This window comes from Bison bison, unplaced genomic scaffold (genome assembly GCF_000754665.1).
Source record: "Bison bison bison isolate TAMUID 2011002044 unplaced genomic scaffold, Bison_UMD1.0 scf7180017864205, whole genome shotgun sequence".
NCBI classification, from domain to species: Eukaryota; Metazoa; Chordata; class Mammalia; order Artiodactyla; family Bovidae; genus Bison; species Bison bison.
Genome location: NW_011494777.1, coordinates 1,584,015 through 1,601,958, shown reverse-complemented (window position 1 = coordinate 1,601,958; position 17,944 = coordinate 1,584,015). Strand labels below are relative to the sequence as shown.

At 50.0% G+C, this 17,944-nt stretch overlaps 1 protein-coding gene across 2 annotated transcripts in view; it reads right to left on the bottom strand.

Moving 5' to 3' along the window:
* FLI1 (Fli-1 proto-oncogene, ETS transcription factor) overlaps positions 1–17,944 on the bottom strand; it is a 132,001-nt gene that overhangs the window by 37,215 nt on the left and 76,842 nt on the right. For both annotated transcript variants that reach the window (XM_010844681.1, XM_010844680.1), the window contains exons 3-5: positions 15,520–15,674; positions 11,349–11,552; positions 2,403–2,468 (exon numbers count right to left, since the gene is read on the bottom strand). In XM_010844681.1, the coding sequence (XP_010842983.1) occupies positions 2,403–2,468; positions 11,349–11,552; positions 15,520–15,674 (425 nt within the window). The remainder of the gene's footprint in view (positions 1–2,402; positions 2,469–11,348; positions 11,553–15,519; positions 15,675–17,944) is intronic.

Below are 17,944 nucleotides of genomic sequence, written 5' to 3'. Positions count from 1 at the left end.
ACTTTTGTTTTGTGGACCAAGGGCCGTTTAGACAGATTTGGACCACCTCTTGAGGGGGGAGCCGCTGGAGCAGCAAGACATCTCAAGTGGAAAGCTTTACGGGTGGACAAAAGATGCACCTGCAAAGCGCAGACGTCTCCGGAGACCAGGGCCAATGCTGGGAGATAAATGCCCGGCACCACCTGACTGAGGGTCTGGCAGCGCTCGCTTGCCTGGAGGCTGCAGTTCATTCATTTCAGAAGAGGAGCAGCTCCTGCAGAAGCCCCAGAGAGCCCGGCACAGCACTGTACACACACAAAAGAACCCAGGAAAGGAAGGGGCGTGGTGCAGGTAGAGGACAGGCTGAGAGCTAAGACCCCTGCAGGAGTCATGAGTCAATAACCAGAGCAATAATAATCAGCCAATAATCAGTTCAACCCAGACACACTTGCTTCTTAACAGAAATCTGTATTTAAAGTCCAATATCGGATACCCTCTCACTGCGTCCGCCCCACAGTCTCACTGGTTAGTCCTTTTGTCAGCAGCGGGTCTCAGCCTGTAGCCCTGCATGAGCTTCAGGGGTCTCCTGCCTGCCTTCTTTCACTCTTTCCTTCCTCCCTCTCTTCTTCCTTCCTTGCAAGAAGTGGATCCCTACCTGCAGGTGAAGTGAAAGCTCAGTAAGCAAACCAGATCAGAGCGGAGGGGGGACTCTGGATAGAAGCAGAGCCTCACCTGAGGCTGCAGGGTCATCTCCTTAAAACCCAAGAACTCCAAAGTCAGGGAGGATTCTTACTGGCTTCTGTGTGTGTGTACTCAGTTGCTTCAGTCATGTCCAACTGTTTTGAGACCCTATGAACTGTAGCCTGCCAGGCTCCTCTGTCCATGGGATTCTCCAGGCAAGAATACTAGAGTGGGTTGCCATTCCCTTCTCCAAGGGATTTTCCCAACCCAGAGATCGAATCCCAGTCTCCTGCATTGCAGGCAATTCTTTACCACTGAGCTACCAGGGAAGCCCTCTTACTGGCTTAATTTGGCCCTTTTACTTGACAGGAAGTTGAGGTTCGGGGCATGAAGTGATTTCCCCAAAGTGAACCAGAGGTGTTCCGACCTCAGTCTCATGTGTTTGTCATTGTAGCACATTCTTTCTTTCATGGGTGTCTGCAGCGTGATGGTTAAGTGGGTCACCTAATAAAATGCGGCTTGGACTGTACAATGAGTCAATATGACTTCAGGTTTTTTATGGCAAAAGCCAGTAACTCTGATTTTGAAAGAAAACAGTAGCATAAATAGGACTGGCCCAGGGTGGGGTAGGAGGTTAAGAAAGTTGCAGAAAACCAGCAAAGTTCACAAAACAGATTCATTATGTTGACTACTTCCTCCACAGAGCTGTCTGGTCATCATCTGATTATAAACTGTTAACAGGAAACAGGAAGTCTCATGTGATGGAAGGTGTGAACTTGGTCAAAACACCCAAGCTCACCGAGTCTCTGTTTCCTCCATGGCAATTTTGAACTAAATGGTCTCTAAGATTCTTCCCGTAGAAGAGCCTTATGTTTCTCTGCAATATTATGCTGTGCTAATTCCATGTAACCAATATCGACAGCTTCTGCCTTCATTCATTCTACGTGGCAGGTGTGCATTAAAGAAAAGGAGAGAGAGCCAAGAAGAGAGTGCTCATCGTACTCCTACTCATCCTTCAAGGCCCCACTCAAAATGCCCTTCCTCCACGAAATTTTTCTTTTGCCTCGGGCAGAAATTTTTTCACTCACATTTTCTTCTCCCTTAAACCAGGTACTATGAATTATTCACTTGTTTAAATGCCCAGAATCTAACAGTATCTGAAGCAGGAAATCTCCACAACACTGTTTCCCAAATAGAGATGATAAGAAATGTATTATAATGTTTGCTAAAACCCTCACCAGTGAAAACCATTTTCTGAGATGATTTTCTTTCTCTCTCTCAACCGAACCAAACCAAACCAAGCGAACTAGACCATATCCCCAAGTCAGCACTTTAAAAATGAATTGGTAGTGCTAAAATGTCTTACCAAAAAAAACCCTGAAAATGTGACATTGCAAGAATCCTCGAAATCTTCACTTTGTTTTCTTCAACAGAGAAAGCCCCTGCCTTTCGGCTTTGAAAGTGAGTAGCATCCATTTCCTTCCAAGAGCAACATTCTTTCTTTCATGGAGTAACAGCCTCAGGTCATATTTTTATGATATTATCACAAGGTATTTTACACCCCTGTCATGTTTTTGCAATGAGCAGCACAAAGGGGATCAGCTTAGGCTTCTAAAACAGCCGAGTGGGCAAGAGACTTGGGGCCCACACTTGAGGCTCCCCACCCCAGTCTTCCCATCACAGTCCTGGACTGGTACAGGGGACACTTCTACAACTCTACACGCCTGAGAGAACACACTCACCTTCCTTGACGTTCAGCCGTGAGGACGGGTCCGTGTGGGAGGTTGTGTTATAGGGCAACAGTGAACCTGAAAGGCGAAGCAAAAACATCAGGTTGTGTCTCAGACTAACTTCCGAGATCAAGACCAGGAAATGGGATGGATGAGAATGAACAGGGGAGGGGAGGAGACAGTGAGAATGGAGGGACAGATGACTCCTTGAGAGAAGGGAAAAGTTAATGCCAGCCATTTGGGGGGCCAACGTGCAAGACTGTCACGGGTTCCTGGGGTCCAAGGCAGCTAGGACAGAATGCTCATGGGTGGGTCACACACAAGCCCTCGCAGTGGCCATGATTAAGGATCTGGAGGTCTTGGGTCCACACTACAACCCAGCAGGGACACACGGCTGCAGACAGTGTTCTGGTCCTGTGACCGACTCCCTGTGTGACGATGAATGAGGGACTTTACTGGTCTGCACCTTGATTTCTTCATCTTGAACTGCAAGAAGGACTGGCAAACGTTTTATCAAGACCAGATAGTAAATACTACCTCTGTGGAACATCTCTGTTTTGTCCACGGGCAAGTGCTGGCCAGATCCAGCTGCTGCTTGGCACTGACTGCCATGCCCTGGAGGAGGACAGGCCTGGCCAGGTCCTTCCTGCTTTGATGTCCTTTGGGTTGACAGGTGGGCGAGGTGCTTGGATGGTCACGTTGGTGGAGGGAGTGCTGGGAGCTGGGAACGGGGTTGGAGTGGCAGCGCTCCTCAGAGCAACTTTTGTCTCCCTTTACTCATGTCTAAGAGAACACAACTAGACATAAGCCGTAATACACTGAATTTCCTGTCATCGAAGGCTGCTGATATACAATCTTTTAAAATTAAATGTTCATGCAGAACTACTCTTAGCAAACACTAGTCTGGGCATTTTCTAGTTTTCTCTTATCTCGCATGTAAAAAAAATTCTCCCCTCTTTCTTAAAACCTAGGCTTCCCAGGTAGCACTAGTGGTAAAGAACCTGTCTGCCAATGCCGGAGAGGCAAGTTCGATGCCTGGGTCAGGAAGATCCCCTGGGGGAGGAAATGGCAACCCTCTCTAGTATCCTTCCCTGGGAAATCCCATGAACAGAGGAGCATGGAGGACTACAGTCCATGGGGTCACAAAGAGTTGGACATGACTGAGCAACTGAGCCCATTCCTAAAACTGGGCTTGTTCCTCTGTTTCCAGCAAGCTCAAGAGCTTTATTTTGGAAATGTAGGCATTTTTGCCCTCCGCCTTGAGGCTCTGAAGTTTGATCCAGAGGGCTAGAATCTGTTTTTACAAAGGACGCGAGAGGCTGGACATGAGTGTTGGAGGCTAAAAAGTCTTTCTAAACAATCCTTTCCCTGATCCCTGGGACCAAGTGGACAGACTTAGGTGCCAGGGCTCCGGAGCAGGGAATGGACTGCCAGACATTCCTATTTTTAGCCTCAAGTCACGGAAGGGACACGGAGTGGAGCGCCTGCCTCACCCAGCCGTGGGCGTTTGGTTGTGTGCCTCAGAGAAATTGTGGGCCCTTTCAGGCCGGGCGACCAAGAGAACTTTGGAAGAACCATCCAACTGGCTAGAATCACTGACTCTGGGCTTGGGCGACTATGCCTTTCAGCTCTGAAACAGTTCCAGGCAAAAAAAGAAAAAAAAGAAACAGTGCAGGGATGCCGGTGGGATTGAGATAGTTTTGTGCCAAAGTGTGGCTAGGTGGAGATACTTTTAGAAAGAAGGCAGTCACATGCCTGGAATATCCGAGAACCGGATGCATTTGGTTATTCCATTCTCCAAGAAGTTGAGCACAAAGTGATTTTTATACTTCATTTAATATAGATCTTTATGATGAGAGTTCAGAGTCAGACCTGCCTCTCACCACTTGCCAGCCTGGTGACCTCCATCAATCTGCCTCATCTCTCCAAGCCACGGGCTCCTCTTCCATGAAACAGGATAATAATAACACCTACCTGATATGGTTGTTGTGAAGACTGAATACACACAACTGACTCAAGTAATACATACAACTGTTCACAACAGACCTTGGCTCACAATGAGTGTTCAAAGCACGCTAGGCACTACCACAATTATTTTTACATCCCTGCTCCCGCAGACACCACAATGACACACGATAAACTCTTTATAAAAGAGCTCGCTGGGCATTTGTCTTGTCCTCTGGAATTAGAGTTATGAATGAGTTCTGCTGCAATAAGAAGTAACCCTCTATGACTGGGAGGAGGTTACAGAAAGGAAGCAAACGTTTCGAGGGAAGCGAAAACAGTCTCCGGAGTAAGACCAAGAATGTCTGCCTCTCTGTCCCCGACATTCTCTGCCTCGGGCGGAAACCTCATGGCTGGAGCAAATAAAGAAAAATGATGGTCTCAGAGGACTGAACTGCCTGAGTCATTAGCGCAGATGCAGCAGAGAGCACGAAGCTTAGATAAACCGCATTTATTAAATTCTCCCCTTGGTGAAAGTTCTTCTTTGGGCACACGTGAATTCCACAGGAAACTCCCAGAAAGCCTACAGAAAGGGTCATTTGACCTTGGCAAAGCCTGCGTGAAATATATATTTCATGGTAACCCCGGAGAAGGATTCTACCCTGAAGACTGTTCTTGGTTCAAGTTTCCCCCCTAGAAGGAGAGGCTGCCTGCCTGCCCGTGGAGGGCTGACTCGGGGAGAGTGACCTCCTTCCCAAGGGACCAACTTTTCCTTCTCTCCTCCTGTTTTTATTTAACCAGTTTATTTAGCCAGTTCCTCAGGCTACAGAGAGTGGCAAGGCACACTCTTTCCTTAAAGAAATTCATTTAGAGGCAGAAAGGTACCCCCTGGAGCCCGGCCTTTCACTCCGTGGCTTGGGACTGTCTCTCTCCTGCTTTCGGGTCCCTTCTGTGTGCGGTGAACGCCACCTGGTCAGAGGAAACAGGCTGTGCGGCGAGAAGGGAAGCCTACGCTCTGTTGTCCTCTGCCAGATGCTTTCTCTCTGTTTTCTCACTTAATCCTCATACAGATGAGGGAATCAACATTCAGAGAAGTCAAGCGATCTGCCCAGGGTCACACAGCCAGCAAGCCCAGGAAACAGGATATCCATTCTGGTCCACCTAGAAAACCTGCTCTCAGTCCGCTCCAGGCTTCATCTGAGAGACAGGCAGCACTCACTTAGGGTGCTGGAATCAGGGCAGTGGTTGCTTTGGGGAAAGAAGGGGGGCGGGGTTGATGGAAAGGGGACACACGGGAGCTTCCAGCCTCCTCCCTGATCTGGGGGTGCTCATATGAGTGAGTGGCTTCACACTGTGATAATTCCTTGACTTGTGCATTTATGATTTTTGCACTTCTCTCTGTTCAATACTTTAATTAAAACGTTTGTTGCCTTCTCTGTTGATGTCTTTATTCATGCATGCGAGCATCCACGTTTATCTATGTACTGGGGGCCCTGGAAAGCGCGGAGGGGCTGCTAATGGAACAGGCTTCCCCATGTGAAAGCACCAGGACAAAATCACTTTCCATTGTCGAGTCCATCCGTCACTGGCACAGTATTTGGGATCTGAAAGAGGATGGAAATGAACAGAGGGAAGCTCGCAGGTGTGGGGAGTCCAACAATCGGGCTTTCTTCAGCCCCTTGCCCCCCACCCCCCGCCGACAACGGACCTGGTCTTCATCTGGGGCACCTGCAGCCAAGACAATGACCGTCTGAGCGCCAAAGGCTTTGTCTCCCGCCTTGCAGAGACCCCGCCAGCCCCGCCGCCAGCCTATTGAAGCTGGGCTCCCTTTTCTCTGCGTTGCCATCAATGGCTCTGGCTGGAGGGTGCAGGTGGGGAGGGAGGAGGAAGGAGGCTCTGTGCTCGAAACAGCCTGGCTGACGGCTGAGTCTGGGGAAACCCGGCCTTTTGTTCTCCTTCACCAGTCAGACCCGGCCTGGAAGGGGTAATACTTCACCCACTTAATTGCCGGGACCCATCACCTTTGCCCGAACATCTGAGGAGGCCGGTGGGAGCGCCACAAAACGCAAAATGTGTTTTCCATTAAGTTTAAATTAAAAATGGGAATCAAGATAGATACCTTTGCTGCGGTCTCCCTGTCACCCAATATATTTCATGTCTCTAGCGCTGCCACTATTTCAAAACGCGATTTCTTAGCCTGTTTCCCAGGTCAGACGCAGATAGACAGACAGAACACGACTTGCCGTAGAATGGAAAAAGGCTCTTCTTCTGCCTCCAGCCATCCCGCTGGGGACCCTTCAGGCCCAAACTCCCCCCAGTGGCCCTGGGTCTGAATTGCCATTGGGGACAGCTCCCACTTCCTCTGAGGTCCGTCCCAATCTTGCCGTATGACACCCAATCTCATTTCCTGCAGCCCGAGACTGTAAATACAGCCTCTGCCAAACGAGGTATGCCTGCGAGAGATACTGATAGGGCCGCCTGGCGGGTCCAGGGTGTGGGGCACCCCGCGGAAGGCAGAGGGGCAGGACTGGCACCCAGATAGGTTTGTCCTAAGTGGCCTCATTCCGGGAGGCCACAGGGAAGTTTTTCAGAAAGCATTTATCTCTAGGTACAAATGAAAACAGAAAATGCTGTGGGGAAAGTGGCCTAGCCCTCCAGGGGTGTGTCTGTGTGTGTGGCCAGGGCCTGAGGCTAACCCCACAGCAGGAGAGGGAAGACCAGGCGGCCCAGGTAAGCAGGCACTCTCTATAAGGCCTGGCCTCTGACTTAGAGTGTGAGGTCGTGAGCCTGGCTGCAGCCTGGGACTCAGGAAACCTGGGTCTTAGATACCAAGCTGCTCTCTACAGGCTGGGTGCCTTTGAACCAATTTCTGAAGCACTCCAGGCCTCAGTGGCTTTGGCTTTAAAATGGGAATTTATAATCAGCTGTCCACGGTGTCCACAAGGGGGCATCTTGTCCCCGTAAAGTGGATGACACCTGGGCAGATGCGGTGTGAGCCCTGGTGTCCTCAGGGGACAGTAGAATGATCCCAAGCACTGTGGGCATCTCTCCAGACCTGTCCTCCTCCCATTTCAAGAGCAGGTGACATTATGGAGGGGCGGTATCAGGTACAAGCCACGTCGCCCGGGCTGGCTGAAAAGCCAGGGTAAGGAGAATAGGAGCCTCTGGGCAGGCCAGGCACATCCTAGCATGCTAGCCAGTGCTTAGGACACTGATATTTCTTCTCCATCATGGAAAATACATTTTAATCTGAAACTTGGTTTTTGAAATTTGAAAGTATAGCTCCTCTCCCTGACCACCAAATAAATACTCAAGCACCTTTTGTGAAAGTGTAAATATTATGTTGTTGTTGCTTAGTCACTAAGTCCTGTCTGACCCCATGGACTGTAGCCCACCAGGCTCCTCTGTCCATGGAATTTCCCAGGCAAAATACTACAGTGGGTTGCCATTTCCTCCTTCAGGGGGTCTTCCCAACCCAGAGATCGAACCTACATCTCTTGCACTGGCAAGCGGATTTTTTGCCACTGAGTCACTGGGGACCTTCTTAATTCAACCTTGTCTTTTTTTCCATTAAAGTTCAGAAAGCTCAGAGACTTCTGAGAGGTTCGACTGTTTTATAGTCTTCTGACCGAGGCTAAGTTACAAGGACTCTGACTCTCTTCCATCCACTTTCCTTAGCCCTGCAGTACTTCCTCCCTCTGTGCTGAGAAGCTCAGCTGTTTTCCTTCCACCTCCTCACCAAAGTGGAACTGTCTGAACCTTATCCCCTCCTCCATGAAAGAACAGATGACAAAACAAGAGGAATTAGCACCCATCTCCCGGCCTCTATTCGGCTGCCCGGGCCTCTCCCCTGAGGGCTGGCCTCCTTGCCTCCGCACAAAACATCCGCTGGAAACAAGACAGGGAAAACAAAGCAGTGTTTGAAGGCAAGTTGCAGGGCCCTGGGGAGTTCCCCACAGTACCGAAAGGGCACAGTCACCACAAACACGACCTCCTGCGGGGGTCTCCGTGGACCACTCACCACCAGGGGTCCCAGAGACTAGACACCAATGAAAAAGAGGCAAGAATCAAAAGTTATTTCCATGATAGGGGATCATTTTAAGCCTAAAGTCCTCAAAAGGCCTCCAGACTACAAGGCTATGCTGGGGCAAGTTTTTTTGAACCTTAATACAAGTATTTTAATTTTCACTTTTGCAGGCAGACGTGGTTTTCTATTTCTGCACAGACTCCTTTATATTGCTGTTTCACCCAACATTATATCCTATCTGTGGTTTGTTCATCTCCACTCAGCTCTGGGAATTTGCTCTGCTCCTAAGTTCTTTTCTGGAAATTTCATATTTTTGTTGCTTTGGGGCTATCTTTTTTAATGTCTACAAATATTCTGAGAAGGAAAGAAGAAATCCATCCTTTTTCATGCCCCGCTACCTACAACCCCCAAACCAAACTGTCTGGCCTCCACTTCTCCTCAGGCTGCTCGGCCCTCTGCTCTTTGTTATCTGCTCTCCTCTGATAGGAAGCCTCCTGAACGGTTTATCCATGACCACCATGTTTAACTCCTGGGCCTTCTGAGCAGAGGCTGGTTTTGCTTCAGCGTCTGTGCCTTGGGTTCTTCTGTGAGATGAAGTCCTAGCGAGGACCTGGGTATGTTCATGGACCCACCAGAAGGCAGGGGCTGGGATCACATGGCATGAATGGCATCTCCCCACATCAGTCAGGCCTTCCCAGGTGGTACTCGTGGTAAAGAATCTGCCTGCCAATGTAGGAGACAGGAGAGACCTGGGTTTGATCCCTGGGTCAGGAAGATCCCCTGGAGGAGGGCAGGGCAACCCACTCCAGTATTCTTGCCTGGGAAAACCCAAGGATAGAGGAGCCTGGCAGGCCACAGTATAGGATCCCAAAGGGTCAAACACGACTGGAGTGACTTAAAACGCACAGCACTCGCGTTAGTCAGAATGTGCTTACACACTCCCCATCAAGGGCATCTGAAAACTGGGCCCTTTAAGGGCCCCACAGTCACCGTCCTCACCTCTGTCCATCTCTTCCCCCACAAACAAAGAAAAGGGGCCAGCGATTCCTAGACCATCCGCTGTATGAGGCCAGGAGGTGCAGAAAGGACGAATGGGTCAGTGTTTCTGTTTCGCTGGTGGTCTCTCCTAGTCACGCATCACGCTCAGCTTCCGTGTGCCCACTTCCACCCCTGCCCTGCCCAGCTAGCATCGCTGCAGGACTCTGTGCAAAGATTCTTTCTTAAAAAAAAAAACCCTATAAACACTTACAGAAATATGGATTGTTAGAAAATGCTCATTCTCCAAAGCTCAGAAAGACTGGGTGGAAAATTGCCCCCGTTTTTGAAATGATCGTTTCTTGGGCTGACCTCATGTTGCAGCAAGACTCAGACATGAGGTAATTCCTCTGCTGTTAACATACACTGCATCACCCACACAATCCTACTGCCTACCAGACGCATTGGAGGGGTGACCGGGGAGCCCGGAGGCACCAGTGGAAACTTCCGAAGGCATTTTAAAAGTTCTTCGTTTTTACAGCCAGTGTGTGTTGCCCCCCAGCCCACCCCGCAGAGTGCACTGGTGCAGAAGGAGATGGAAGCTCCCAGGACTGGCGAGCTGAAGACACACCGAACACGGAAAACAAACGAAGAACTAACCCACCAGAGCCCAGGAGACCGGGGAAGCGGCCTTTAAACACTGTCCAAGGACTTCAGTTGTACAGGGGCTTTCAAACCACCAACCTCCCTCACTGTAAGGCTGAACTCCTGCAGCCTTGGCCACAGACAGCAAACCCTGCATCCTGAGGCTGCCGGTAGATCTTCGGGCAGGGCTGACTGCTAGAAAACCCCTTGTAGAATGAACCACATCTGTTCTCCTGTATCTTCTGCTTCCCCATCTTAGTACCATCTTTTCTGGTCACAGAACAATCCTTTGGTACTTGGGTTTATTGATGTTCCACCTGCTTGGGGCTTTCCTGGTGGCTTAGATGGTAAAGAATCTGCCTGCAATGCAGAAGACCCAGGTTCAATCCCTGGGTCGGGAAGATCCCCTGGAGAAGGGAATGGCTACCCACTCCAGTATTCTTGCCTGGAGAATTCCATGGACAGAGGAGCCTGGTGGGCTATACAGTCCAATGGACTCACAAAGAGTTGGACATGACTGGATGACTTACACTTTTCTGGTAAAGAGTTAAGGCTGAGGTTATTAGTGGGTTTCAAAAATTCTGTTCCTATCTCTGTGTATATTTCATATCAGATGAAATTCATATCAAATTGACGGGGCTTGGTTTTAGAAAATCCTTGTACTGGATAAATCCTTTGGACAACTGTGCCTTTTCTTTTACAAATTCTCCCTTTCCAAAGCTCTTTTCCTTCTCACTCTGCCAGGAGAGTCTCCAACAGATCCTAACCCATCCGTAGCATTTGCTACTCTTCCTGTTTAGCTGAGAAGAGTGTATAGGTAACAGCGGGCAGTGCCAGAGAAAACCCAAGAATAAGAAGAACTTCATGTGTAAATATTCAAAAAAGTAAACCCGTGAACCTAGAATTTTGTAGAAACTTGAAATCATTGCTCAAGATAGAACCAGCCAGGGCATCCATCTATTTCTAATGTGAGGCAAAGTAGTTTCCAGAAAGGGATTCTCATAGGAAGGGTGCGACCAGCCTCCAGCAGACTTGCCCTCAACACACACACACATGACTGCAGTTCCCTAGTTTTTCTTCATATTTTGTTTTCCTTCCTTTGACATGGCAGGACAGGGTCAGCCCCCTCGCAGGGTCCCTGGGAGCCAGTGTGACCTTAGCAACTTGACACCCAGAGGTGTCGCTACTATAGCACCCACCCAACATAATCTGAGGCAGGGACCCTATCTCCTTGCCCTGGGCTGTCACTATGGGAACCAGTCTGCATCCTGAGCGGCCAGGCAGAGTTCTCTCCAGCCCTGGGGACTTGGCGCTATAGCCTCTGGGGGTGTTTCGCTACCCAGAAATGTTAGGGACCGGGCACTTACTTTCCCTGAGGTAGGTGAGATGTGACAATAGCACTTCCGTGTTGTAGAGGGAGGTGGCTCGGAGGAAGTCCTCCTTGTTCAGTTTACACAGTTCCTTGCCGTCCATATTCTGAAAGAAAGACGTGTCGATCTCCATCAAGCCGTACTCCTTTATCGCCCACTCCAGCCACTGCCGCACGTGCTCCTGTGTCCACAGCGTGGGGTCTGCAGGAGAGACAGGCTGTTAGCAAGGCTGCCAGAGGCAGGGCTCCTCCCCTTCTCTGTCTGTCTCTTCTCTCTCTCCCCACCTCCACCTTTCTCCCGTCTCCTCCCTCCTCAGTGCCCCTCCTACAGAGGGAAAGCGGTCCCCCCACCCCCGCCCCAGATGGTCCTCCCAGAACACGCATCTGGCGCCATCGCATCTGGTGCAGCCTGAACCACTTAGCGCTCTGAAAAGGTTCTTAGACGGTAACTATGCACCCAGATAGGATGTTCTCTTTCAAGTCTTTGGAGGGCAACTGAAACCTCTGCCTGAGAAATCATGGCATCAGAATGAAAATAAGCCCAGTTGCCTAGAGCAGGGACCAACGGCTCTGGAAAGGGCCACCATCCATATCTTAAGAACATCAGTGAGTTCATGAAGCAACAGCAATCTCTTCTATGGCTGCAGAAAAGACGGGCCTGCACACTTAGACTGCAATTCCATCTGTGCAGGTGGAAAACCCAGTGGTGTTAAGTCTTTAGCTTAACTCCAACCCGGATTTTCTCCTTTTAGGGACAGTGGTACTAAAAGCTCTTTAAAATCATCCCCCCAGAGTTTTTAGGATATTTGAATCCCCAAAGAAGGGAAATGGTGTTGGACGGAGAAAATGTTTTCACTCTTGAGGATAAACAATGTAAGGGCTGAGGTCCTAGAACCTCAAGGTATTAGATCTCCACTTGGGACCCTCAGACTCTTTCCTAAACAGGTGTGTGTGTGGTAGGGGGAAACGTGTGTACTCTGAGCGCCGTGATGAGTTCTAGCAGGTTCCACAGTAGGTGGAACCCTTATATCTTGTCACATATCACAATTTGATAACCAGCTCTCTCCTTGGCACCTAATTATTAGAGATAATTAGCTAAACCAACAAATAGTTAAACATGTTCATCACAGGAAGACCCATGCCCAGGAAAACTCAGGCAGGAAAGCACAGAATTAAGCAACAGATTTTTGTGGTGGCAGTTTGAGGACTGGTCGGCAGAAGGGGTGACTGTGAATTTGCAATCATGGAAGGTTTCCTGGAGGAGGGGAGGAGACTTAATAGTAGCCCCTAGCTTCTACTGAACCTGTTTTATTAGCCGGCTATTTGGTAGGAATATCTGTGCTACCACCTCACTTTCTCATTCTAAGGGTCTGTTAAGGCTCTTGGTAAAAATGGGAGCAGGTTTGAATGATTAGGAAGGGCCGTGGGGAGAGAAGCAGGGTTCATGCTAAGCACCCAATGCCCAGAAACTTGTAACAGTCCAGACTTTGAACACCTCCTAGGTGCCCGCTGCTTCAAGTGTGCTATTTTTTACTCATCAAGAATACCCTGAAAATGGCTATTTTCATTTCGAAGGTGGGAAGTGGAGTCCTGAAACATTAAGTCCTCAACCTGACCTTTAATCCTAGAATGAGCCAGGGTTCGACTGAAAGCCTCCCAGGACTGCACTTAGCTGAGGGTCCCTGCACCCTAAGTCTCCTCCCCTCTCACCATCCTGTCTTAATTCATTCAGGAGGTGCTTTGCCATCACTTCCAAAAGCAGAGCTACTCAGGGCTACATTGTACAAGTCTGGATCTCTCTCCCTCTCTGAATCTCACATAAATTTCTTGCTTTGTTTCACTCTTTTACTCTCCAGGAACAATTAGGCATGGACCATTGGTAAATGGACATGATTTTGCACCATTTCAGAATTCTAAAGGAAAATGTCCTGGGGGAACCTGGATTATGTCACATATTATTTCATCAGCTCGCCTCTGCTTCTCCTAATTTCTCACTTTGAATATCCAAGGCCTCCAATTCAATTTTACACTGTAGGTTTTATTTATTTTATTATTTCCGCCCTTGCTTTGGGCTCTATCACAATATTATTTCTCTCCCTTTACAGCACAATGAATTATAAATCTTCCACTCCGGAGTGTGCTAAGCTCTTCCAAATGTATTTCCTGGATGATTTAGTCCTAGTTTCTTCCCATCTGAACTTGGAACTGGTGATGAACTAGGGCCCTCGTTTATGCTTGTCTTCAAATCCCACCATAAATCCAATGGGTTGTTCCACCGATGTTTTATGGCCTTGATTTGTGAGACTTTCTCTTATGTCTAGGAGGCTGGCCAGGAGGAAGCCAAAACGTGTGAGGATAATGCTGCAAGATCCCGCCAGGAGTAAAGTAATGAAGTGAAGCCCTGGCTAGCAGATCCATGACACGAAGTGCTTGGAACATTTTTTGATGGGAATTTATGCTATTTTCACTATTACTGCTCTGGTGACCTTGGCCCCCTAAGACTGCCACCTTGATTATCTTTTCAAAAGTACTTCAACACTACTTCAGAGTTGAAGGGTCAACCAGTCTGGTCATTCCCCTCCCTTCTTTCCCCTATCTTCTCCCCAAAGTGACTTCGGAAATGAAATGCTGTCAACATTTGGTTCAGAGACAACCTCTGGCCCCCTAACTCTTCTGTCCTCAAGATTTCCTCCCTATGTTGGCCACTGTTGAGAGAAGCGGGGGGCGGCGGGGGGGTGGGGAGAGTTTGGTTCCAAGTGAGCAAAGGCTTGGAGAGGCTTGGCTCCAATGTGGGGAGTCCAGAAGTTTCTCTCCAGGCCAGTTTTAGTTCAGTTTCATTTCTGCCTTCTCTCTATGAGAAGGGAAAAGGCACAGTTCTCTTGGCTCTCACAGATGCACCTGAGCTAAACATTCCTAGCTGGTGTCCCGAGGGAGGGGAGATCAGCTACAGATGCTTCTTTCTCGATGTTAGAGACAGAAGTAACATCACAAGGATGAAGCTGTTTGCACGGTGCCCAGCACCAGGAGGCACTCAGTATACGGAGCTATTCTTCCTCTTCCTCTGGGAGGCCACAAGTTTATGGAAGAAGGAAATAAACATGCTTTATGAGCAGTTTTCAAGTCCTGCAGGGCACAGAGACGTTCCTAAGAGCCCAGCCCTCCCGTCTCCCCTGTCCCCACCCCTCCTGCCCCTGCCACCTGGAGTCTGGCCTGGAGCACAAGCATGTGTCTGCAGTCCTAGGAGATGGTGACACACAGCTTCCCATGGAAAGGAAATACAGAGGGCCGAGGACGGAGTGGCCTGTTACAGAACCACACCTTCTAGACCGACCCGCAAATTCCTCTGGATTACCTCAAAGGGACATCTAATCCTTGGCTTTCATTCACAACTGCATTTACACGTTCCCAAATGGAAGGGGTTCGCCTTTCGGGTAAACTTATTTTGGTAAGTCATTGACTGCCTCAAATTTGAACACTCTGGCTCCTTCTACCTGGCACGGACTCTACACGGGGTAGTTTCTCCTCCCTTTTCAACAGGCAGCTGAGCTCGCCAGCCGAGGCCAGTGTCCAGCCAGCACACAGAAGGCCTGAACAATGATTTTATTTTCTGTGACCAACAGCACCGATACCTAGGAAAAATAGCCTATTTTTACAGAATGACAAAGCGTGCTGCACACATGTTCAGGCACTCCTTTTGTTAAATATAGTTGTTTCTATTTTGGACCTGGAAGAGATGGCTGTAATTCTGGAAAGGTGGGACCCTGCGGATGCCAGGAAGTGCATGCCCGATGGACAGGACAGACCTCCGGGCCACTCTTGTCCTTAAAGGCAAGGGTGGGCACGTCTGGGTGTTCCCAGGATTCCTTTGGGGTTCAGAAGATCTGGCCTCTCCTCTCTCGGCAGGCCTTGTCCGTGGAACCAGGCACTGAGGGTAGAAAGTGTGATGTGACCTGTTGAGGGCGGGGCTTCCCGAATCTGTGCGTCAGGGTTCCGGTGACATTTGGGAAACTGTCATGGAGGGTGGCCAGGGAAGAAGGTGCAGCTTTCCCAAGTAAGCATTTCCATAGAGAACAGGGTACCAGGTGAAGATGTAGATGCCCCTCCCCAGGACGACGAGCTCAGAAGACTGAGGACGTGGGTGGCACCCAGTGAAAGGGTTCCCAAAGTACCTGCGGGGACGATGACCCTCCTCTCGTTGGTGGTCATGTTGGGGGGAGGGGGGCCGTTCTTCTCGTCCATGTAGCTGTTGTAGCTCATGGTGTTGGACTCGCCTCCGCCCACGAGCTTGCCGCATTTGCTGACACTGCAGTCCACTGGAGACTCCCTGGAGCGAGAAGAGACAAAGCTCAGGGGAAGGCATCAGTGTCACCGTTGCCACTGCCACCAGAGCATCCGTGGAGCCTCTGCCCAGCCCTACCGGGTGCGACGAGGGCGATGGGGGTGCTGCTGACGCTGCCTTATTTCTATCCACATGGCCACTAGTTTTCTCCAAATCCCAGCCCAATCCTATAATTACGGTACTTAAAGACTTTCTGGCAGCGTCACAGCCCTCAGACTGGAGTCTGGACCTCTGAGTTCGGCTCTGCCTGCAGCTGACACTTTTAGCCTTGTTGCCAGGCGACCTACCCTCCCCAGGCGCAAGCACTGGACCTAGCTCCCAGACAGGCCTCTCCCCACTCCCACTGCACCCTGTTTCGGCCATGGCTCTAGGACTTGTCACACTGTGGGATGGTTAGCCTGGCAGGTGCCCTTCCCCTGGCTGGATCAATGCCATGGCTTTTTTTTTTTTTTTTTTTAACCTCAAGTATCCTGTAATAGTGGGCTTCCCTGGTGGCTCAGCAGTAAAGAATCTTCCTGCCAGTACAGGAGACTCAAGTTCGATCTCTAGGTTGGGAAGATCCCCTGGAGAAGGAAATGGCAACCCTCTCCAGTATTCTTGCCTGGAGAATTCCATGGACAGAGCGGCCTGGCAGGCTACAGTCTACGGGGTTGCACAGTCAGACACATTTGAGCGACTAAACAACAACAGCAATCCTCAATAGTGCCTTCCAGAGGGGCTGAACAGTCATTGAGCCCTGAATCACTCTTTACTATTGCATGTGTATCATTTCAATGTGCTTCTCATAGAGTGTTTGAATCTCCCCATCACTCTCCAGGTCAGACATGACAAAGGTTAACACCTCTTTCCTATGGTTAAGAAAACCAGAGAAGTACATGGTTAGCCCCTGCTATTTTGCAACATGGGAGCATAGGGCTTCAGTTCAGCAAGCAGCATCTATCTGTCTGGAGACGGAGCTGACATCTCCCTTGTGGCCACCTGGTGCCTCAGCAGGCTGGCAAAACACACCACCTACCCAGAGCCTGGGGTCACAGACTCTCCTGGTGTGCCTAGGGCAGTGCTATCCTGCCCTGCCACTTCCGCTCAGCCACTCCCCCAGTGCCAGGGCCGAAGGAGATGACTAGAGACCAAGGAGAGGCTGCAGCTTTCCCACCCACCCTCCCAGTTGTCCAGAGCAGGAAGCATCAGTTCTGGCAACCTGGGAGACAGTCAGTCTTCACAAGAGCTCCAAACCAGGCCCTCAGACCCAGGAGTTCAGATAAGGTTCAGATTACAGCCGGCCAACTCTGGGCTGCAGAACCTACAACGGTTTTCCAGAGGTCTGGCCGCTGCCCTCCCTCTCTCTGCTGTGGGCAGGAACAGACCATGCTGAAGCCTAAAGGAGCAGGCGAGGAGCAGGGTTGTGCCAGATGGACCCGCCCATCCCGAAAAGGCAGCAACACGGAGGGCATGCAAGCAATGGTCCCTGAGCCCGAGAGGAGAGGGGAAGGAGGGTGGGGACACGGCAGGGGAAGAGGGAGGCCAGAGCACATTCAATAAAGAAAATTAAATGAATTTGTTTCTTAATCTGAAAGGAAAAAAATATTGAAGATCACTTATCATAGCTGGGAGATAAATGCTCCACTGAGATATTAGAAGTCAGACGGTAATTTTTTCCTGATGTCTTACAGAGGGGAACAAGGGCTGAAAATGAAAATAAGATGTATAACTTACACATGTTAGAATTTAAGGTTTTACTATTCGCCTACTGTTTTTCCAGGCAGAGAACCAAGAACCAGCCGTCGGAGCCCCAGATTGTTGAAGGTTTAATGTCCCCATGGCAGTCTGAGGGGCGGCAGTAGCACTTCGGGGCTTTGCACCAGGGTTTGGCCCTTTGGCTTCTGCTGGAGCAGGACTTGGCCTGAGATGAAGCAGTCCCGGAAAGACCCCGGTCCCGCGTCTGAGCTGAGCTCTGGTGGAGCTGGCCGGGTCCCCCCCACCCTAGTCCAAGCAAACCACAAGTGGGCGCATGCGCACACAGGCGCCGACGCCACCGGTGCAGGCACACGCACACGGGCACATATGCTAGCCGTGCAGGAGCGCACACACACATGCACGCATGCACAGGCCCGCAGCCGCACACACACACACCACCTCCACCACGGCCTGGCAGCCTTCCCCAGCATACTTGTCCACTGTGAAACAACCCAAGTGCAGCCGAAGTTGGGAGGATTAAGTTGGCCTTTAACCAAGACAGCAACGTTTTCACTGGCTGG